The sequence below is a fragment of the Nyctibius grandis genome, chromosome 33, assembly GCF_013368605.1.
Source record: "Nyctibius grandis isolate bNycGra1 chromosome 33, bNycGra1.pri, whole genome shotgun sequence".
Classification (NCBI taxonomy): Eukaryota; Metazoa; Chordata; class Aves; order Nyctibiiformes; family Nyctibiidae; genus Nyctibius; species Nyctibius grandis.
In genome coordinates, this window is record NC_090690.1 from 68,648 (window position 1) to 91,048 (window position 22,401).

The 22,401-nt window shown below is 43.2% G+C and overlaps 2 protein-coding genes and 1 long non-coding RNA gene across 5 annotated transcripts in view; 1 reads left to right on the forward strand and 2 right to left on the reverse strand.

Annotated features, from left to right (window-relative positions):
- Positions 1 to 745: 745 nt before the first annotated feature.
- Positions 746 to 9,652, reverse strand: AP3M2 (adaptor related protein complex 3 subunit mu 2). Its single transcript, XM_068421379.1, has 8 exons — positions 9,259 to 9,652; positions 6,899 to 7,070; positions 6,239 to 6,376; positions 5,615 to 5,700; positions 4,949 to 5,082; positions 3,875 to 4,082; positions 2,870 to 3,014; positions 746 to 2,431 (listed from the first exon to the last, which is right to left on the reverse strand). Exons 1-8 carry the CDS (start codon positions 9,529 to 9,531, stop codon positions 2,331 to 2,333), a joined length of 1,257 nt encoding a protein of 418 aa, XP_068277480.1. The 5' UTR covers positions 9,532 to 9,652; the 3' UTR covers positions 746 to 2,330.
- Positions 9,653 to 12,281: 2,629 nt separating this feature from the next.
- On the reverse strand, positions 12,282 to 13,933 carry LOC137675472 (uncharacterized). The gene is made up of 3 exons (XR_011049961.1): positions 13,832 to 13,933; positions 13,360 to 13,483; positions 12,282 to 12,403 (listed from the first exon to the last, which is right to left on the reverse strand). It is a non-coding gene; the product is annotated as an uncharacterized lncRNA (long non-coding RNA).
- A 107-nt stretch (positions 13,934 to 14,040) lies between these two features.
- Positions 14,041 to 22,401, forward strand: part of KAT6A (lysine acetyltransferase 6A) — a 35,306-nt gene continuing 26,945 nt past the window's right edge. For 2 of the 3 annotated variants that reach the window (XM_068421290.1, XM_068421292.1), the window contains exons 1-3: positions 14,041 to 14,129; positions 15,970 to 16,019; positions 16,133 to 16,903. In XM_068421290.1, the coding sequence (XP_068277391.1) occupies positions 16,301 to 16,903 (603 nt within the window). In that variant the 5' untranslated portion in view covers positions 14,041 to 14,129; positions 15,970 to 16,019; positions 16,133 to 16,300. The remainder of the gene's footprint in view (positions 14,130 to 15,969; positions 16,020 to 16,132; positions 16,904 to 22,401) is intronic. The other variant, XM_068421291.1, reaches the window with a different exon arrangement.

A 22,401-nucleotide genomic window follows, 5' to 3' on the forward strand; every position in this document is an offset into this window, starting at 1 on the left:
GCTTGCCTCATCTTTCTTCTCATGTTGCAGTTGATACTGTCACATTCAAGTTCTTTCAGAACCTGAGTCAACATCAGGATTTACTATAACTGAAGTACATGGATACACCTCACATTTCCCGAAACTCCTTATATCATCATCTACCAAGTTATCTCACTGATGTTGCTCCCTGCTTCCCCCTTCTGCCCTGCTTCATCTTTCATTCCACAGGAACTTGCAGCCGTCTCAGACTGATACAGAAAGCTTGCCATAAGGGCCAGACACCCTTATGCATATAAGAACCCTTTCAAGCTCTCGAGTAACGTGAATCACTTCAGCAGGAAAGAAGATACTTTAAAAAACAAAGCTACAAAGCCAAAGGACAGTATCAGTACCTGAGGAGCAGGAAGGTGAAGATGTATTTCATTGTCTTCAGAACTAAAGCACAGCCATTAGCCTGCTACCCAAAATCCTACCTAGTAAACAAAATTGGTTCAGCTGCATTCCTGAAGACAGTTTCACTGAGGTTCTAGGAAGAGCTCAGCACTCCTTTTGGTAAACACTAACAAAAATTAACAAGAAAGTAATTAATTTTAGCTTTTCAGACAGTGACTTAGTCCCAAGCTTACAATCCCAATTGCATAAAGACATTTATCTCCCTAAGGCACCCACTATTCACAATCTAATTGGCATAATTTACCTTCCTCCTCAAATACCAACTGTATTTCTTGTAAAGCCCACACAAACCACTCTGAAATGACACAGATGACATGTAAAAATGAATTTTATTGATGCCCTTGCTGAAGGTTATATTTGCACTGAACATGCTCAGCAATAAGGCCACCTGCTATGGCATTCATCAGTTGCACTGGAACTTGCAATTCCACAAGCAAGATGCCACTCATCTACTGCAAGTATCCATCACACGCAAACCGGAATGTGTGTTATCCTTTGTTTAGGGTCACTTTGTTCTGTTCACAAGCATGAACTGTACATGCTGGACTCCACAGCCACCTGACAGATGCTGTAGTCACATGTACAGCAGCTTAGGGACAAGTTTGCTACTACAGAGAAAACACATTGGCATCTAGTGGCCAAAGAGCACATTACAGACAATACAGAACAGTGCAGATGCCGCTCATTTCATATTTATGCTGTACAGAGAGATGCAGCACAGACTGGAACAGGCAGATGCAGCAACAGCTCCTGCAGAAGAGATGGTCCCAGTGAAAAATCCAGCGTAGGGTTGAATCCACCTGCACAGCAGCTGGTCGGTACAGGGAATTGGAATGAGGTAGGACAGCCAGAAACACTACAAAGGTACCAGGACACAGTTATCTCAAAGACATCCATCAGTGAGCAGGACAACAGCAGTATCACCTTCATTTGTAATACGCAGGCAGAGACAAAAAGAGGTTCCACTAAGTTACTAGGATAGCGATCGTCTTCATTTAGCCACAGATTCAGTTTCCACCAGAGTGCTATGTCTCCACAAAAATTCTCCTGCCTCTGTCTCTTCCCTGACTCCCCAAAGAAGCTAGGAGAATCCCTACCTTCAAATACTGATGAAATAAGAAGAGAAGCAGAATTATATTCAGATGTCACCACCCATCAGTTACAAAATCACATGTGCTACAGTCAGCCCTTCATAGGATACCATACTAAGATTTGGATGGGTTTCCAGTCTATCTCCAGAGTTTCAAGATACCTGATGACCAAGATGGCTTACGAAAAAGCATCCACTTCTTCCCGTCCTCCCTCTGTGGCACCATCCCCAATCTTACGCTTCTTAACTTCCCATCCTGGGTAGGACAATCTACCTTTCCACCTCTTCCAGTCCCTCTGAGGCAAAATGGCTAGATGATCTCTCTGCTGCCAAGAACTATACAGCTCTCTACCCTAACACTCAGTGATGGAGAAGGGCAGATGCTGGACCATCACGCTGGAGTTGAAGTTTGTGGAAATTCAACTTTGTATCATCTACAAAGGGATAAAAGCCAACCAAAATATAAGGAAGAGGAGTTACAAAAGGCAGTAAATCCCTAGAATTTCCTTTAAGACGGCAAAATGAAGGTGATACAAGCTTACATAGCTGACTCACTAATCCTAAGGGACCTGAATACCTCTCCCATCTGCCATTGTTCCAAATACTTCAGACTCAGCTAGGGATGAGATGGTTTCAGGTCAACCTTACTTTTCCCTGCTCCCCAGCACCCTAAGCACTGGCTCTCCCACTCATGCTACTAGTAGGCAAGGGAACAACCCTAAACAGATGGATGGGGTAAGAGGCTGCATCCAACAGCCAGGGACAGGAGAAACAGGAAACTGCTCTTCCTCACTATCAGGATCCTCTAGGTTCGGACTTGGAACTTGCCAGCCTTAGTCATGTATTTTATCCCCTTGAAGGGCTTGTACTTCTCCCCATACATGTCCAAGCGATTCACCTTCAGTCCTAAAGGCAAACAAACACAGCATAAGACTGTCTGCTGCCACAAACAAGGCAGACAGGCCTTCAGGATAAAGGAAGATAAGATCATACTAGAGGTGCAGAAAGCATAGGGAAAGTTTTAGCAAGCAGTAAACAGAACGGAGAAAAGCTGACAACTGCTAATTGTCAGAATCATTCTTTATAAAAACATCCATACCTTAAAATTCTTTATAGGTCTGTAAGCATGAAATGTGAGGAAATGTAGCTAGGCTGTTTCACAGCGCATCAGAGAGAACAAATCCACCTATCTGTAGTCAAAGCACACTATTTTTTTACTTGAAGAACGTTTCAGATAGAATGTACTTCAGAAGGCGTGCAGAACTACTTCAGCTACATGCAGAGTGAGCACTGACAAGGCAGAGAATATTTACTTATTAGCTTCTTTACCTGACAGTCACTTACCAGATATAGCCAGCTGCTGGATTTTAAACTGTAGGTTAATGGTGGGGTTTTCATCTGGTTTTGATGTCCCAGCTTGCAGGCTCATGCTCCCCTTCAGGCTTGGCAGCTTCTGGGGGTTTATTTTCCCCACATCCCATGACAGCAACTTCAAGGACCAGAAAATGCAGCAGTGAAACAGAAATGCTGTAACACCTTCTAAATAAGAGTCCCCTTCCAATGACAGGTTTTAATGTTTCTTTATAGAAAAAGTCTTTGTCTTAGTATCGTGCCTTTCATCTTGGACAGACATAGTACAGGCTTAAGGAGCAGCTGCCTCGGACCTTTGCTCTCCCTCTCTCTTTCCATGAGGTTCCCCAAAAGCCTACCATGAATGATATTTCCACTACTTGTGCTACAGGCTCTATGTCCTATGTGTAACAGTGACAAAACTAATGCAGAATTGCCTCCTTTCCAAGTGGCTGAAGTAGTGTTGCTTGAGGCTCTACTGTGGGTAAACCATCAAATTTAAGTTTGCAATAAGAAGGAAAAAAAGTGAACTCCAAAGGTGGGGGGAGACCAAATAACAAAACCAGAACACCCCAAAAGAAATCAAACCCCACTAACCAACCCAAATCCTCAGTGTTTGCAAAGGACCAAATCTAACATGCAGTACTGGGCAGGACAACTAGATGTGCAGAAGTTTGTAAAGCATCCACCAGACTAGTGCTTCATCATGCAATACCAGTTCTTGGATTCTCTGCACACACCAAGCAACCAGAACTACAACTCACTCAGACACTCAGCTATTTGTTGTGGGGATTAAGACAACTTCTAGTATGCAATTGTCCAAAAGTTCTCACCCCAAGAAAAGATACTGCCTTCAGAAAAAGCAATGTTCAAGGAAATGTTCATGCAAGCATGAACAGCTTAACTTCATTTGCTGAAAGGCAAAAAAAAAAAACCAAAAAACAAACAAAAAAAACCCAACAAAACAAAACAAAAACTAATTCCTGTCTTTCCTCTCACCTTTGTAACTGGATCGAAGATATGTGTTCCCTGAGAGGGTGTGAGGGTCATATTTAAGACACCTTTTGGCATCTGGCTAGTGACCATCACTCCCTCTACAGTCTTCCCCATAGTCTGCTTCGGCCCCACTGTGATCTCAAAACGTCCCAGTGAACTGCTATCACGGAAACTGATGTTGTGTTTAACGTAGACAGGAATTGCCACAAGACTAGAATAAAGACATGAACACAAAGTCCTCGTCAATCTCTCACCTTCATCTCTGCTTTTCCTGATGCAGTCCTCTCCTTCTACACTGAAAAGATTGGAAACCAATCTCCTTAAAGGAGAAGGAAATCCTACGCTCATTTGTTTGATCTAAAAGCAAAGTCAGAATCCTGTTCTCAAGTCTTAATTACACTTTTTTTTAATCAAGCTTGCTGTATCTTAGTTTTCTACCTCTCTACAGGACAGGTAACTACATCCAATAAAAAAGGGAGACTTGAGCAAAGGATGAGTAATGTTTTTGCAAGTTACAACCAAGCTCGCAAGTAGTTCCAGGCAGCGCAGCAGCACTTGAACTTCATGTTTGTGCTTTTGGTTGGATTTCCCACTCCTCTTCACCTACTTGAGATTAAGTCTGACAAAGTCTAACAAAATGCTTTAGCATCTGTAACCCCAATTAGTAATTGGTAAGCTGCTTCTAGAACAGAGCGCGAACAGTGGAAATGAACTTGTAGCTCTATTAAGGGAGATGTTAAAAAACAACAAAAACTAAACTATTATTTTAATTCTAAAAGTTGTTTATAAACATAGGAAATCAACAGCTTGATTACTCCAAACTGCCTAATTCTTTCCCTCTCTAGTTTGTTGATGTGCTACTAGTCTTTGAAAAATGCTGGCTGACCAAAAAGAAACTACAGAATCACTGCTCCAAACAAAGAGAAAACATGTTTTCTAAAGAAGGAAAAGTGCAAGTTACTGTGTGCCTCTGTTTCATCTGGCACAACATGCCACCTGATCTTTAAATGCAATTTTTTTTTTCCTAGCCAGTAAGATCCATATTTCCTAATTCACAGCACTACAATCATCACCTACTTCTGAGCACTGACATGGTAAGAGAGCAAGCGAAAATTTCCATCAGGTGGAATGAAGGAGAGTATTCTCTCTGACTCCCAGCGCTTAAAACGCACACATGGATGAAAGCTGACATCATCCAATAACCGAGGGTTCTGAAATAAAAGAAAGTCACAAGGTTAGTGAAGGCAGTACTACTTAAAATCACCTCTTCTTCTTCTCAATCTTCTATCCATGAAGGGCCTACCATTCGACACACTCCGCCCACTTGAAAGTACCTACATTCAGACATGTTAAGCTATTTGATGCTGTTACATCTGTGCGATAGCAGTACTCAATAACCCCTATCCTATTTTAGAAAATTTAGTCATGTCAAATAATTACATTGATGCATACTCATAAAAAAGATGGCCCTGTAGGATATCTGCCTAGAGCACCACTGTATCTCAGAAACTTAGTCACAGCACACACTAACAGTACTTTTAACAAAGAATCTGAAAATAAAACCTTTAGGCTCAAAGTTGCTGGAGTTCACTAGGAGTTTCCATTGTCATTTCTTTCTCTTTTTGTTTGGCATACTCAGGTTCTGATCTACTGGAATCCATCAGCTTGAGACACAGATCCTAGCAGCAGGGCTGGGAAACCCTTTTCAAAATACTTAAGTAAAGATATATCCTGGAGCTTTACCATAAAGGAGAGGGTAAGGTCTGGCATCCCAGTCAGCTTGACACAAGCATCAATCACCCCTTGGATTTCAGCAGTAATTGTGGAACCTGCAACAATAAAGTAAACACGGGAGGTTATACTAACCTGATGAAAAAAATCCCAAAGTGGAAAAAACATCAATGGGGAGGAGGGAAATTTATTATCTTTATGAAATGTCATGGCTCATTATGTTGCCCGCTCCACATTTTTCTCGTTCCCAACGACTTCTAGAGAAGATACATATAAATAAGAACCACTGACATCAGCAATGTCCATTTTAATGGCCAATGACAATAGCTCCCAACTCTAACAAGACTAAGATGTACAAAAACCAAGGAGGTAGCGCTATGCACAATTTTCACTCACCTCCTATTTTCTCAATACAGAATTGCTTACGAGACCTTAGGAACAAGGACACGTGAAAACCTTGGTACCTCTCTAAAACTTTTGACTGAATAGAACCTACAAGTTGGCAACATTCCAGAGTAAAAATAGGAATAGAGCTTCCCACACTTAGATGAGGGAGCTCCTCTTTGTAACCTAAACCTCTCTTCACGCACTATCAGGACAAGTTAGCCTCGTCTTAGCCAGAAGCAACTTCCATACCTGATTTGTCAATGATTGCATCTATCTCCTCAATCACATCAAAATATGCCTCGTTGTTGGTATATTTTACACCAGTACGTCTCCAAGGCACCACTGATAGCTGTCCAGTAGGAAGCTGGTCACCCACATTTGTGCTTCCTGAAAAAAAGAAAGGCAATCACAACCACCACAAAATTTACACAGTGTTCCAGAACAAGTCCTTGGCCTCATATAACTTAATGGTAATTAATCCCCAAGAACCTCCGTCTCTCTGTAGGAGAGCAATTACTCTTCCAGGCTCACTGTTTGTATTCTACAATTTACCCCTCTTACATCTGACTCTAAAACATACCACAATAAGGCAAGGGGAAGTGTAACTAAAAAACAAAACAAAAAGCCACCCCAACAAAAAACCCACAACAAACTAACTCATCCAGGAAGTCATGTCATGGCTGTAACTGGAAATGTAATGTTTCAGTTATGAAAAAAATAAAAAGTGCAGCTGGTGCTGGAACTGGAAGGAACCTCAAAGCAAAGTGCTAACACAGGACTCCCTAAATACACCTATGCTAAGGTTTAGAATGGTATGGGACAACATAAATTTTCTTCACTCATGTCCTAATTATGCAGGAATATTGCTACACGGCTTCCCCAGTTCATTTACTTTTTGTTTCCCTGTACCTGTGATGGTGTTGACAACTGTTCGCAGAATAGTGGGAGGTTTTATCAGTTCCTTAAGAATATTAGACTCTGTTGCCAATGGAAAGCCATTGTCCAGCATCTCCTCCAGCACCTCATAAACCACCACAACATTGTCCTTGATCATCACCTCTGAACAGACACCAAAATAATCCTGTGCAAAAGAAATAATTACTCAACAATCTCTGAAAGAGAGTCTTAGTGATCATTCAGTTCAGTGTCCTCCCACACAGAAATAAATCAAGCCTCCTCTTGGAGGAGGTGAAACAACACTGAAACTGGAGGAGGTGAAACACCACTGAAACTCCATGTATTGGTATAAGCGCATCAGACAGACTGACCACTCCAAGAGACATGCACAGCTCTGAGCATGCCTCTGCCACTGCCCCAGCAAGCTGGCAAATCACCGCATCATCACATGCTCTTACTTCCTTTCTATATAACAAGATTCCCTTTGATAGCTAAGGGATTTTTTAATTAGCACTTGAAAGTGGCTCAGTTGCAACTGATTAAGCAGCAACAAGAAAAACTTAGTTCCTGCGGCCGCTACTGACTTGCGTGCAGTGATGCCTTTCATTAGACTCCAGTTTTATATATCCTTCCTCAGTTGCCTTAGTCTTTACCCACAGTGCTCTCAATATTTTAACTGTGCAGCACTGCTGTTTAAGGAATTCAAATTCTCCTCATCAAAGCTTTTCATTTACTTTTGTTATAATGCTCGCATACATATAGGCAGTAATACAATTATTAACTTCAATTCTGTAATTATTTTTTAGAATTTATTTTGATGTGCAATACAGCGGAAGCACAGCTTCAAACTCTCTGCACACTCTGCCTAAGTCCGTGGTTGTTTTATAGGAGAACATTTCTGGAGTCCGTCTAACACACTACCTGTGGTTTTTCATTCTGATACTGCTTGGGGTGTACAGACTGCCTATACATCTTAAGATGTATTAGACTAATAGCAGAAGTCCAGTATTCTGAAAAGTCTGAAAAAATAATTACATCCATGTAACAAAACCCTCCTTCCTCAAAATTTAAAAGGTGTATAAAGCAGAACCTTAAAATGTGAATCATAAAAGATCCACAGACCAGTTTATTCCCCTGCTTGATTCCTCTATTGTTTCTTCAGCTCCTACTCCAAAACAATAATTAGCAATATTAAAGTTTGCAGTAAAAAATATACCAAGTCAAATTGTAAATCTGTAACACAATGTAGTTACAGAAAACTCAGTGGAGATCTTTCAAGAGTCAGCAAATGTTATAGGAAATACTCCCAATAATTCAGCAATTTTAAAAACTGAACATTTAACATACTCTTAGTTTTCTTCTACGGGAATTTCATGCATCTTTCTGGAGAGAGAGCGAACATGTGCACGCAAACACAAACCTGAGCTTCTAGTTACTTAGAGCAATTAAAGACATCAGGCATTCTGCACAGAGCATGAGTATACATAAACTGTGACACTAGAGAATTCCTAGTCCTGCACTACAAACACTATTTCTTTTTCAGACATATCAGAATTTAACATATGGCCAAGCCAGTGAAGACACAGTCACGCCTCATCCCCTCACAAAAAACAAGACCTAAGTGACTGACATAGTACATTTTTAGCCTGAACAGCCAATCCACCCCCTGAACTCAGTGAAACGTAACTCAGGCTATGCTCACCTGGAAGCACAAGCTCACTTGATACTCCTTTGACCAAGAACCCACATTTCCTGTACTCTGGTAGGATGCTGGTCACAAGACATTTCAAATCCAGACTACACAATCCTGTTGTTGGCAGGCAGAAGACAGACATTTTCACTGTTTCCCTAAACTGACCAGCAGTCATGTCAGCCATAGCACAGACGGAATATGGCTGCTCTGGGGCAAGTCCTGTGACTCACTTCTTTAGGAAGGAAGTAGGCTTCCAAGAAATATCACTAGATGTAAGCACATAGGTGAGAACAAGACCAGCTTGGTCTTAGTTCACAGCTCCTAGAAGAGACAAGGCTGCAAAACAGAAATATACATCTTGATTGCCTAAAGGTCCTTCCTGTGAGCATAGGCTGATCTTGAATCCATTGTCATCCTAGGCAGTACATTCCTAGCCCTCTAGACCCACTCTAGATCCTCGCAGGTGCAGGATTAGAATTAAGAAATAGGAAAAAGGGAAAACTAATTGCTGCTAACTTGAAGGGCTCCCTTTCCTCCCCGCCCCCGCCTCGTTCTCCTTTACAACACGGCAGTGACCTGGGGCTCTTCGTCTTCTAAGGCCCTCGGCACACGCCCGCTAACCCTTCGGCTGAAGCAGAAGAAGCCCCGGCGCCCCCCTGCTCGGCCGCGCGATCCGCACCTGGAAGGTATCGACGACGCGGTGCAGGAACTCGATGACGAAGAGAGGCGGCACCTCGCTCTGGATAACGGCCACGAAGAAAATCTTGTGGCGGTAGACGCTGAGGAGGTAGTGGTGCGGAGTGGGGATCACCGGCGGCACGTTCTCCGCCTCCGAGGCCCGCTCCTGCGCCTCGAAGAAGTAGTCACAGACGGAGCGGCTAACGACACTCTTCCAGTGCTTCTCCAGGAAGATGTCCCCCGAGGCGTTGATCAGGAACAGGCTGTGGATCATGGCTGCGGCGGGCGGCCCACCCGGCCAGGCGGTGCTGCAGCGGGAGCGGGAGCCGCAGCAGGGCCAGGCCCGTCCTTCACACCGCCTCACAGGCACCCGCGTCCCTGCCGCCACCAGCTCCACCCCCCGGCGCGCGGATTGTCAGCGCGAAAAACTTCCCCCTAACCTCTCCGGGCGGCGTTCGGCATGGAGCACCCTGATTGGGTGACCCCCTCAGGACCACGCCCGATAGGCCGAGGAGAGGCGTGCGCATAATGACGCATCAGAACGGCACGCTGCGCTCAGCTCCGATTGGGGCAGCAGCCTGCCCGGGTCCAGTCAAGTTCGGGAACGCGCCCAGCAACGCCCCGGGCCCCGGAAGGGGCGGGCCGCCCAGAGGGCGCGCAGCGAGCCCCGCCCCCCCCGCTGACAGGCAGCACACGTTACCCGCCGCGGCCCAGCAGGGGGCGCCGCGGGGCCGGCAGCGCGGCCGGGCCCCACCGCGGGCACCCGCCCCGCGCTCGCCACCCCGCGCCTCCAGACACGCCCGGCGGCCCGGCAGAGTTAACGGCCCCGGCTCCTCACATGCGGGGCTGCTGCATGGCCGCCTCCTCCCCGACCCGAGGGGCTCGCTCAGGCTTTCCGGATGGGGCGGTCAGAACGGCACTCCGCATCGGAGACAACAGAGCCTGCGCCCTTAAGAACGGGGGCTGCTTCTGAATTTTTTTAAGGGTACCCTTTTTTAGGGTAGACATCTTACTACAGTCTATAAAATATGTCAAGTAACCCAGTTTCTACAGTGAGGAGCAGCTAGTCGAACGTTTTCCACTGTATTATTTGCTGGTTTGTTCACCACAGAGCCACAACACTACTGAAAACACAATCCAGCTGGCACGAAAATTACAATTGTCACGCAAAATGCATCTAAACTCTATGCCAAGTGATTCCTTTGTGTAATTAGAACAGGTGTTTCATATTTACATAGCAGATCTCTGGACTTCTCAGGCAGATGCCATTACGAATAATTTTCTAATTTTACTACTCTGCTGAGAACAAACATAAATACAAGAACGACGAAAAAGAAGTCCTTTCTATCCCACTAAATAAGCTGTCTAAGCATACAACCTCTGACATGGGAAGGAAGGCGACTGCCTGCTGGTTAGGACTGCTACAGGAGCACTGAAAGGCTCCCGTCTGAGTCTTTACACCTGACTACGCTTCGTGATTGCGGGCAAATCTTTTAAGCAGTGGTATCACTAAGTCTGGAAGAGGAGTAAGCTGAATGGACTGATTAGGTCAGAATGCAAAAAACTGCACAGTTCAGAGTTTATATTAGATCTTATTTTCTGTTGATGCATTGTAGCTATTTTTCCCCCAAAATGGGGTGGTCAGTTTATTTACTGACATAACCTTTTAATACATTCTGTGATTCTGTGACTACTGTATGCATACATCCTTATTTAAAGTATTAGATAATTCAACATGCACTAGATGAGCTTTTTGCTATAGCAGAAAATAATGAGGGAGAAATGACCTATATATTAATTTCTCTTTTACAGTCATGATTTACATCAAATGCATTTTTAAACATCAAATAATGTTTTTAAATGTCTAATTCAAATTACTGTAATGAATTACACATTTGAAAGCAACAAAGGGGTAATAATTTGTCATTTAATTACAGTACTTTTAAATTTAAAATAATTATTTATGATCTTAATATAATCACTTTACTTTTAACACAAAGGTATTGTAAAGATTATTGTATCAGTCTACGAGGCTCTTGGAGACTGTATTAATGGGAGTAATATAAGTATCACAGACAGAAAGCAGCAGCACATAGTTAAACTGGCCTACAACATGAAGCCTTTATACATTTGGTTCTCTGAGAAACTCAAACCTATTTTTAACCTGGACCTTAAAATCAACAGTCATAGGGTATGTCTTTTCAATACAGGCATTTCTTTTCTGTCTCATGAAATGCAATTCAGTCTTGACTGTGCTACACATAGTTTAAAAACTGCCATTTCCCTCTGACTGCTTGCACCCATCATCAACATTGTCAGTATTTTACCCAGTTCATGATGTTGTCACTTCTGCATTTTTCCTACGGTTACTTCAGTTTCTTTAGCCATGGAGAACATTGGTGCCAATACAAAAGCAACCACAGGGCAATTAATTATTTCTGCACACCAAAGGAAAAGGTTGTTGAGGGAAAAGGGGAAATACGTTTCTGCTTTAAAATCAGACAGGTTTATTAAAGTATCTTGATGGCACCTGCAGAGAACAATTTGCAGTTACACCACTATTTACTGCTGCAGAAATGCTGCCTGGCTGCTGCCAAACTGTTAGCACAAAGATCATGTTTTGTTCTAAAAGTCAGTCTCCACAGTGGCTTGGGAGCTTATATAAACTGGAACCTAAAAGGAGAACATGGCAGAAGATGCTGCCAGAACAGAATTTCATTCTGCTGGTTAATTTACTGACAGCCTAAATACTGCTCATTGAAGGGTGCTGTACTTCAGTTACAGTACATGAACCCCCAGAGAAACCCAAGCACAAAGAGCAGTACTACAAAATGATGTTGCCAAACTGTGCACTGTCTTTACAATAAAACAATTCCTTACCATCTGTAGTTTGCCATATGCAGGAATTCTGATGATTTAAGTGTTAGCCTGTGCTGTGAAAATAAAAAAGAGAGTAGAAGAAAACAGACCATTTTTTTATTTATAATAGTCAACAAAACCAATTAATTTTGCAAGGGTGCTAATAATAACCTACTACCATTTTTGAAACAGAATAGAGTCCAGAGACTGATACTCCGTGTTGGAGGAACACAATTGGGTTTCACCGTTCTCTACTGAATCCTCTTAGTCTTGCTTTACTTTTTTATCTGGAAAATACATTTATGTCTGCATTAGCTTTTCTGAATAGAGTACCACAGCCTTGTAATTTAAGGCACTAGAAGCCATGCAGCATAGAACCCCCTGAATTTTGAAGACTCGGGAAGAGGTGGTAGAAGAGACAGACTTGTAGGAAGACTCCAACTCTGACAAGACAAGGCCAGACCTCTATAGTCTACATGGCAGAAACAGAACTGTTTGTACAGTACCTTGTACAATAGCATCTCAGACTCCATTGGCTTCAAGTAATAAGTAACTCACTGAGAACATTTAACTTTCGCACTGACAAACCTATTCTGTTAAAACATCAAGAGTTCCTCTTGCTCAAAAGAGAAATTTCTCACCTCAAGACACTAAATAAAGCCATTCAGAAAACCACAAGTTTGCTTTATCAACTCTGTCTCCACACCATTTCTTAAGATTTTACTTTTTCTTTCCTAAAAAGGGAAGCTCACATAAAACTTGTACACAATAGCTGCCCTTTAAAGCAATGGTGAAAAATGCCTACTTTGTAATGTGTACACACAACTCGTAAACTGAGCCAGAGGTTAGAAAAGGTTAGAGAATTGCATGCAGCACATAGCCATTCAGGATGGATAACAAAATGAGATTCTGTCAATCACATATAACTTAGGAGAGAATCCTGTAAAATGAGGATTTGCTCTTTGCTCATTTCTGCCAAGTTTCAGTGCACGCTAGTCCAAGGTTACACCTCTGCAGAGCAGAGGAGAACCATGCTGTTCTGTAAATTAGCCAAGGGTGGACCTCTCTTCTCAGACAGACCCCTTTTGATTTCAGTGACAGTCAGCCAGCTCTGCAGAGCCCAGACCAAAGTACCTAGATAGCTCCCAAGTTATTTCCTTGTAGAACAGCCAATGTTTTAGCAGCATATTTTTACTCTACAAACTAAAATGTATCAAAGATTGCAGGAAGTTACACAAATTACCTCACAAAGATACCTAAGGATAGAGCAGTCTTTAAACGCCCACAGTTGAGAGGTACAGGCAAGGCAGAGCCACTCTCCCGGGCAAATGGTATCGTTATTTCAAAATTCTACATCACTTCGGCACCTTTAAGTCAGAAAAACCCCGAGTCACTGTTCCAAGCGCAAGCATAATTAAGCCTAAGAAATGGATTTCCTACCCTACAGGTTATAACCACCTATCACCAGAGTACGATCGTTAGCCCAAGACCTCCCGCCGCCCAGCCGCCCCCGCCCGGTCCTCGGCGGCCGGGGCAGCCGGTAGCCACACCCGCGGCCGCCGCCCCGCGGGTTCGGAGCGCGGAGGGCTCCCCGCAGCCGCAGCCAGACGGCCCCGCCGGCAGCCGCCCTCGCGGCTCCCGCCCAAGCGCCGTTTCCAGGCAGCCTCCACCGAGCGCCGCCGCCTTCCCGCCCCGGCCACGCACGCTCTACACACATGGCGCCGCAGGCCGCCCTCGGCAGCGGGCCCCGGGGCGGCGGCCCCGCCTCTCACCACCGCCGCTCCCGCCAAGCCCGGCCGGCTGCAGCCCCGACTCCGCGGCTCTTCCCGGCGGCGGCCGCTCCCGCCCCGCCGCGCTGTTCCCCGCGCGCGCCCCCGCCCGCCGCGGGCTGTTCCCCTCCCACGCCCCCTCCCCCCGCCGCAGAGCTCCGGGCCCAAGATGGCCGCCGTGTCAGTTTCGGGCTTCGCCGCCGTCCGGCCTTTGCTTCTCGGTTGCCGTCTCTCGCAGGCCTTGGTAAGTAGCGCTAGCGGGGCCACCCCGGCTCGGGTGCCTGGTGCCGGGGAACTCGGGGATAGGCGGCTGGCGAGCTTCATGGCCTGGGGAAGGGGAAGGCCCGCTGGGCGCTCCAGGCTCGCGGCCTGTTCCGGCCCCGCCACCACTCTGCGCCAGGCCTGGACCCGGCCTCCCGCTCCCCTGGGGCCCGCCGGGCCTACACCCTGGGGAGGCGGCGGCCACGGCACGGCGCGGATGAGGCGGGCGGGGCAGGCCGGGGGCTCGCGGGCCGGGCTCCTTTCTGTGTCTGGCGCGAGAGAGCGCGGCGGAGGCGGGTGCGGGCCCGGGCCCGGCCGAGCCGGTACGAGGAGCCGGGCTGCACTGCCCGTCTCCATGGGGGTGAAGAACGGTGTGGGGCCCGGCTGGCTGTCGGGGCTGTGGCCTGCGCCCCCTTTCTCCTGGTTCCGCTGGTGCGAGTCCCTCGACTGAGGCAGTGCGCCCCTCGGGGCGCCGTGTGCGCGGCCTGTCTGGGATAGGGATGGGGACGAGCGGTAGCAGGTGCAGGGGCCGCTTGTCACGCAGATAGCGAGTGAGTGAGCGACCGGCGTTGGGACCGTCCCGGTATCGCCCCAGCCTGGCCGGGCGGTTACGTAACGTCCTGCGCACGGAGCTCGGCGGTGGACAGAGCGCTGCGCGCTCCTTGGCCCCGGCATCCGAGCGTGCTGGGGCGCCCCGCGAGCACAGCTTCGCTTTGCCAGGCAGGCACGTCTCGGGGACCGTATTTCCCTTCACATCTGTTGTTCGTGGGGTAAAAGAACTCTAGACAAGCACCGCATAATTTCTGGTCTAGACAGTAGTTCTGAATCTTTCCAGTACTGGCTGTATGGAGCTGTGTAGTTGAGTCTGATGTCTGTATGCAAATATGTTCTGTGTGTTGATAAATTCTTCAATACTTACTAGAAAGCAAAATGGGAGAACTGTGTTGACAACTAGCTCGTGACTAAAACTTCCCTTGCAGAAAATAGTTATTCCTTGTAATAAACAGATTATAAATCCTTCTCAGTTAGTGTACTTTTGCAGTAGAACTTCAGCCTGACATACTGTTATCACACTTAGAAAAAGTCTTTGTTAAAGACAACTAAAGGCTGTGAAGTAGAGCCTCCTACCCTTCCATCTGCGTCTTTAATTAGCAGTGTCATAAGCATTCTTCGTTCATTGTGTATGGTCACCTGTTACTTTGTCCTCAAGTTTTTTCAGTGTGCCTCATCTATACTGAAGACTATAAAGTTGTATTCTTCTTTTCTATCGTCTCTGAAAGTGGAACATTTAATTACAATCTCCAGCTGCATTTCTTCACTTTTTTTCTTGATGGAACAACTTATAGCTTTTCTTAGCAGAAGGGAATCAGACCTATGATTACACTCCTGGAAGAGCTCTGAAAGTTTCTTGCTTTTTGCTCAAGACTCTTGGCTGTTCTTACTGCTTTCTGTTGAAGTTTCAGACGATGTTTTCCATGTGCAAAAATTAAAAGAGCTGATGCCTTTTTAAGGTCTTTGTTCTGTTTTTTTTTTTTTTCCCCCAAATATTAATTTAGGTTGTGCTCAGCAGTGACATAAAACTTGATCTAGAATTTATCCCAACTTATAGATTGAAATAAAAGGGCACACTTTTTTCTCTAGGTTGTATGGAGTTATTTCAGTGTTACAGCATGCTTTTATTACTAGTGAAGATAAAACTTTAAGTATTACTTCAGTGTTTCAGAACTGTAGTAGTGGATTACAGTGGCTGCTGATTTTTTTGTCTTTTTTTTTTTTTTCCCTAACTGTTCTTTGGAAATGTCTCTCTTCTTGTTTTCTTCCAGGCCTAATGTTACAGTTCTTCTGATTGTGAGTGTGCAGACCAGAAGCTGAGGTGAGATATGCTGAAATCTTTACACCTTTGTGGACAAACTTTCTCTGAAGCTGTTATGGGATTTATTGGAAAGAATGAGGAAATTTCTAATTGTTTTGCTTTCCTCTCTTCAGTGTGAAAACAAATAATGTTTGAGAAAGGAGGAGTAATTCAGAACAGAAAACGTGTATGCTATGGTTAGCTGGTTCCCATCATTCGAGAATCTGTTTTCTCATCGTGTGAAACTTATTCAGCATCGGGATAAAGGATAACGACTCTATGGATATACAGAATTCTTCACCATGGTAAAACTCGCCAACCCGCTGTATACAGAGTGGATTTTGGAGGCAATCAAAAAGGTAAAGAAGCAAAAACAGCGTCCTTCAGAGGAGAGAATATGCAATGCAGTGTCGTCTTCGCACGGTTTGGACCGCAAAACTGTTCTGGAACAGTTAGAGCTGAGTGTTAAGGATGGAACTATTTTAAAAGTCTCCAACAAGGGTCTCAACTCCTACAAGGATCCTGATAATCCTGGGAGAATAGCACTTCCGAAGCCTCGGAACCATGGCAAGTTGGATGGTAAACCAAATGTGGACTGGAATAAACTTATCAAGCGGGCAATTGAGGGCTTGGCTGAGTCTAGTGGCTCATCCTTGAAGAACATCGAGCGCTTTCTGAAGGGTCAGAAAGATGTGTCTGCATTATTTGGAGGTAGTGCTGCCTCCATTTTTCACCAGCAATTACGATTAGCTGTCAAACGTGCTGTTGGCCATGGTAGGCTTCTTAAAGATGGACCTCTGTACCAACTCAACACTAAAGCAACCACTAATGCTGATGGGAAGGAGAGTTTTGAGTCTCTTTCCTGTCTCCCTCCAGTGTGTCTCCTTCCCCATGAAAAGGATAAGGTAAGATCCAGTTTGCATGGGCATTTTCTTGTGATTGATGAAATGTGTCAATACAGAGTCGCAGTTTGAGGTCAATGATTTGTTTAACTTGCATTTTGTAAGTTAGAAATGATTAATGTGCGTTTGGGATCCTACTGTGTCCAAATTTCTAAGCGTGATCAGAGGAAATGTAATAGATCATAATTTGTACTTTGGACCTGAAAACTGCAAATGAACTACTGTGGGGAATTTACCTCCTAATGCTTCTGCGCAGCAGAACTGAATGTATGATAACAGGCTTGCTATAGTTATGTCAGCAAAACATAGGCGGTAGGCCTCCTCACTTTAAGGTGAGGTGGATTTGCAAAGCAAACTTAACATCATCTCTTGTTTTCACATTTTTATTTGACTGCCAGTTCGGCTTCTTATTTGAATACAGATAACATAGCGAAGCATTGATTAGCAATTGCCACCTAATGCTGTCATAGAGGCTTTCTTTGTTCACAATGAACAAATCACTTTCTGTCCCAGTGCACCTTTGTTGTGAAATAGGAAGGAAAGGTATATAGGATATAGCAGTTGAAAAGACGAGTTGAAATCAGAGGATGTAGAGAGCATGGAAATGCTGGAATGAACACTCATGGACTTCTGTTCCCTTTTGTGTGCCTCCCCCCACCCTCCTTAAATATAGTTCATTAGACAAACCAAAGTATTTTTCTATCTTTTTCTCTTATTTTTATGCTTTTTCCCCTATTCCTTTCTTCCATCCTTTTGCATGCCTAAGATCTTCGACCCTCCTCTCCAACCTCAAGATGAAGTTGTTGGAGTGAAATTCATACCCTGTCAGCATCTCTCCTGTCCTTGTGCTACTGTGGAAGTAGAGTAAAATGGAAGTCTGTCTTCGTTTATTGAAGTCCAATTTACCAGTAGTTTATATCTTTACAATACTAGTCTTGAGGAATTCTAGAATGTGAAAATTATTTTTTCTGTCCATAATAGATAAATTTTTTGGCAGTGTTGGAAATTTTTTGTTGTTTTGAATATCCTCTTCAGGGATGAGTTATTTTAGTGTGTGCTGCTCATGTTTTTTCAAGTGAGCTTCACTATCTGGTGGGAGGGCTGCTTTATGATCTGTTTAGGGTTTGAAGACTTAAAACTACTGTAGGAGTCTTCTTCCTAAAAAAAAATCTGCACAGCTGTTTTATCACCAGTAAAGTTGATCTGAAGTTCTAGTTTTAACTGTGGGAGCTCTACTGTGGATGCAATACTTAACCAGTAAGGGCGTTGTGTTGCGGGCTGGTGGAACCTAGGAAGTAAGTGTTACCATGCTGAAAATTCCAGCTGCTTCCTCCATCCTTTTTTTTCAAGTGTTGTGTCTGCAAATGTTTCCTATGTACTTCTCCAACTATATCTGTAATGAAATCAGTATAGCTGTAAAACTGGTTGTGTGCTATTAAGTTGGCCATGCAACCTGCTATACCTTTGTTTTATCTGTGCCACTAATACCTTTATTTCTCTGCTCACTTTTTGGCACAAAAGGTGGGTTGCGTTTGCCAGACAAGAAAGACTGATTTCTCTCTCTTATAGGCACTTAGCGTGAAATACTCTGTGCATTTGAAGCCTGAAAAGTAATGAGTATCCGATGCTTATGTATGTCTATCAAATGTATATTATATATTTTATTGTGAGAAACTTCTTACACAGTTGTGTGCTGCATCTTTAGAATGTTGGGGGAAAGGATTGCAGAGTGCGATACTTTAAGAGTCTTTTTTAATCAGAAACTTTGAAAAAAATAACTTCTGTGGCTGAAAAATAAGAGCAATATTTAAAGCTGATTCCCTGTGCTGCTGTCTCACATGTGTTCCTTATGGCATGTCTGTTTTCTAGTTTTGTGTTGCTATTTATATTTGTTGGTACTTACCAATCACTTTAACTGTGGGTTATTATACATGCAGCATCATTTAGGCCTTCCCTTTTGCACATAATAGTTCTAGATCCCAGTGTGCACTCATGTTTATTACATGAAGTTGAACTTCTTGTATCTCTTTAGAAAGTTCATATGCTTTGAGGGCATCATAGTTGTTTTGAAGGCCTTTAAGCATACAATAGCTATATTGTGCCTGTTTTAGGTTAACAACTGTTAATTCCATGTCTTAAAGCAAAGGACTGTCCCATTACTGGTAAGAAAGTTATTTGTGAATTGGTTTGTTTTGGGTGGAGTACATAAATGATCTGCAACCAGAGCATTGTAATTACATTTTGAGAGCTCACCCTTGCTCTCCAATGGCACTCTTCAAGCTTTGGCTCCCAGCTGGAGGAGGATTAGGATTCACTGTCTTCCAGCTGGTTCTGTGGAAGAGAAGGCTGTAGTTCTGTCTAAAAAAAAATCGTGGTTGATAACAGATGGCTTCCATGTATACTCCGCGTAACTCTGGAAACTCAAGTGCTAAAAAATTACTTTGAACTTGATTCACTGATTTTGTGAACAGGTGAAGTAGCTCTTAGTAATAGATCAAATGTAGGTGTGTCAGAAGTGTTACTGTCATGGACAGCTATGAATGGATGCTATGAGATGGTGTATTTAGGGTGAAATGGTACAGAATGATACCAAGAGGGGCTCTGGTGGTATTTGGAGTAATGGTAACTTAAAGGCAAAGTTTGTGACTGTGGGAAGGCACAGTCAGATGTTGTGATGAGTACCTACGTCAATGGAGTACTACTGTGGAGGAAGTATTTTCAACAACATGCTCTGACACAGCTTCAGCAGAAGCTGCATATAGGATAGCTGGTTATAAAGGAGGAGACTAGTCCAATACGTTGGCTGGATCGCTGTTGTTAGTCCTTTCTGTCCTGAAGATTGTTGACAGATATGGAATGACGTATCTCTGAAGTTTCGTTAGTAAAGGAACCTTATTTACTACACAGCTTTAAAGTACAGTCAGACAGGGAGGAGGGTGGATGATGGAGAACATTGCTGAATAAACAGCAGCTTGATTCCAGTGTTAGCTTTGTTATGTAGCAAGGGAAGAAACAGCAGAGAGAATGAGGGCAGACAGTTCTGGGCCTACCCTTCCCCTAGTTTCCCAGCAATTTTATCTTAAGTCATAGTGGTGGGGGGGAAAAAAAGAGTTTAAAAAGTATAAATATTAAATGAAGTAATGTCATTTTAGTTGAAAGATAGGTTCCATGTTCTTAAAATAAGCACAAATATCCAATCAACAGAAAATCAGGTAAACAAATCCTATGTGTGACAGACTGCTAAGTCCTTTGACCTCAGTCTTCTGGGGAGTAGGTGGGTAGATATGTTTTATTCCTACTTGCCTCATTAAAGGGTTTCAAACTAAATTTATCCTAATGAGTTGTGATAAGTCATGTTAGTCTTCTTTCCACCTGTTTAGGTTTTCTCTTTATTTGTTGTGTAAATCTGACTTAATTTTTCTGTCCTCACTGATTTTTTTTCTCTGTGAACACCTTTCCTTGGAACAGCTACTAATACTGCTTCAGGCATTGGATTAAAAATTGTAACTCATTGCTTGTTTCATTGTCCAAGAATCTGGCAGTCTTTCCATTGTTACTGCTCTTGTGGTAAATCTGGACTTGTGAGATTGAAAAGAAAGGAGGGAGAAGCATGTCCAGAAAGAATGACCTTTGCATAGCAAACAGAATCCCATTGATAATATATTTGCTTTATTTGAGTTACTTTTGAAGGCCAGTTAACCAGTCTGTGGACTCATGCATGAACAGTGAATTCTGGGTTGAAAATAATGAATCTTTCAAGCATATTTCTGTGAAGACCTCTGAATTACTAAAACTTTTAATTATCAATACCTCTATCAGTTCACTGTATTTCTGAAAACTGTCTAGAACAAATTATGGGTCTTGGTACTCAGCTAAATACCTGCAGAAGTGTTATTAAAAATAAGAGATGGAGCTCTTCCTTTTCTGGAATCTTTGCTTTTAAATCTTTATCAGCAAGTTGAGTCACCATTCGGTCTCCATTTATCCATGTGTAAAATGGAAATTATGTTAACAGTAAAGGTGTTCTGAATTATAAAGGAAATCGCTATTTCTACATGTTTCTCCCCCTTTCTGTTAAACTGTCCCATCTAATCTTAAAAGTCCAGAAAATTTGGTGATGGATACAGGTTTTAGATGTGTGTGTGTGTGTAGGTTTGACTTCATTTAAAATTCTTCAGCAATATACAGCCTCTCCCAGGCATTAGGTTTCTCCTCAGTCTTTGAGACTCAATCCTGGATATTTAGTAATTAAGTGTTTTGATTGGAGTACTGGATCTCTGAACTTGTCTGGACTCATAGGGAATTCCTTGAAGGTGTGTGTAGAAGGAAAGTAAGTAATTCTGCTGCTCAGTGTTACAATGACTTTCAGAGGCTGCTAATCGTTAAGATGCATGCAAAATCATTAGAGTGATCTCAGGAAAAATTAGATGCACTCACTTTGTGTTGCTACTTTTTTTTTTTTTTTTTTTTTAAATATACATCTGTAAAAATACAGTGACTGACTGCCTTGCTTCAGCACAGACTCAGACTTCACCTGGCTTTGTAAATTTGGGATACCTTTGTACGGCAGTCTCTCAGCAGCAGACCTGTTTGGAAGAGGTTTTATCTGTGCCTGTTTGTTTTTTTGCCGTACTTGCTGTGTAAGGCTGCTCATGTGGGAATGATTTATGCTTGTGCAGACTGCACGGGGTGCGGAGAAGGAGAATAGCACTGGATGAGGACTGTGGGTCAAGAACATGGGACTTTGTTAAATCTTACTGTCAAGAGTGTTATATAGAGCAGTGAATTTTGATAGTGAAGAATTATATGCAGAGTGTTTTATTTTCTTTTTTCCTCTGATCTCATCTTCAAGGTGGTAGAGCTTCAAAAAATGAGTAGGATTTGGTCCCATAGTTGCACTTGTGTGGATATCCTGAGTAACTACAAATAGCATCCTTGTATCAGATATTTTTAACATGCATTAAATTCTTATTCAAAGTTCCTTTCGTGCCTTCTCTGTTGTGTTTATGTGGGCCCCTGCATTGTCTTAAATATTTTTGTTCATTCATGTTTCTTTTCTAACAGAAGTATTTTCCCTTCTTTTAGGGATACAGCGAATGTTTAAGTAGAGCATTGTACAGTATTTAAAGACAGAATAATTACCTATATGCACAGAAATTATTTAGGTGTTTACAAAAGTCTGTTCCCCAAAGTAATTTGTTATTTTTAGAAATCAAAGTCAATACTGAAGTTCCTTATTTTTTGTGAAAATCGAAGTATCATGGAGTGCAAACTGTTTCCAGTGAGCAGAGTTAAGATTTTAGTTTGCTGTTGATTTGAGGGGTGTGTTTTGCTTTTGCAACTGTGGAAGTCTATGACTTCTTAGAAATATTATTTCATCTAAAACTGAGTAATAAAATCATCTGTTGCTCCTAAGACAGCATCCTTTATTTTCTTGAAGAGTAGGAAGCTGGGACAAAGTACAGGAGAGGTAGCTTTGGGTAAAGGAAACTTCAGTGACT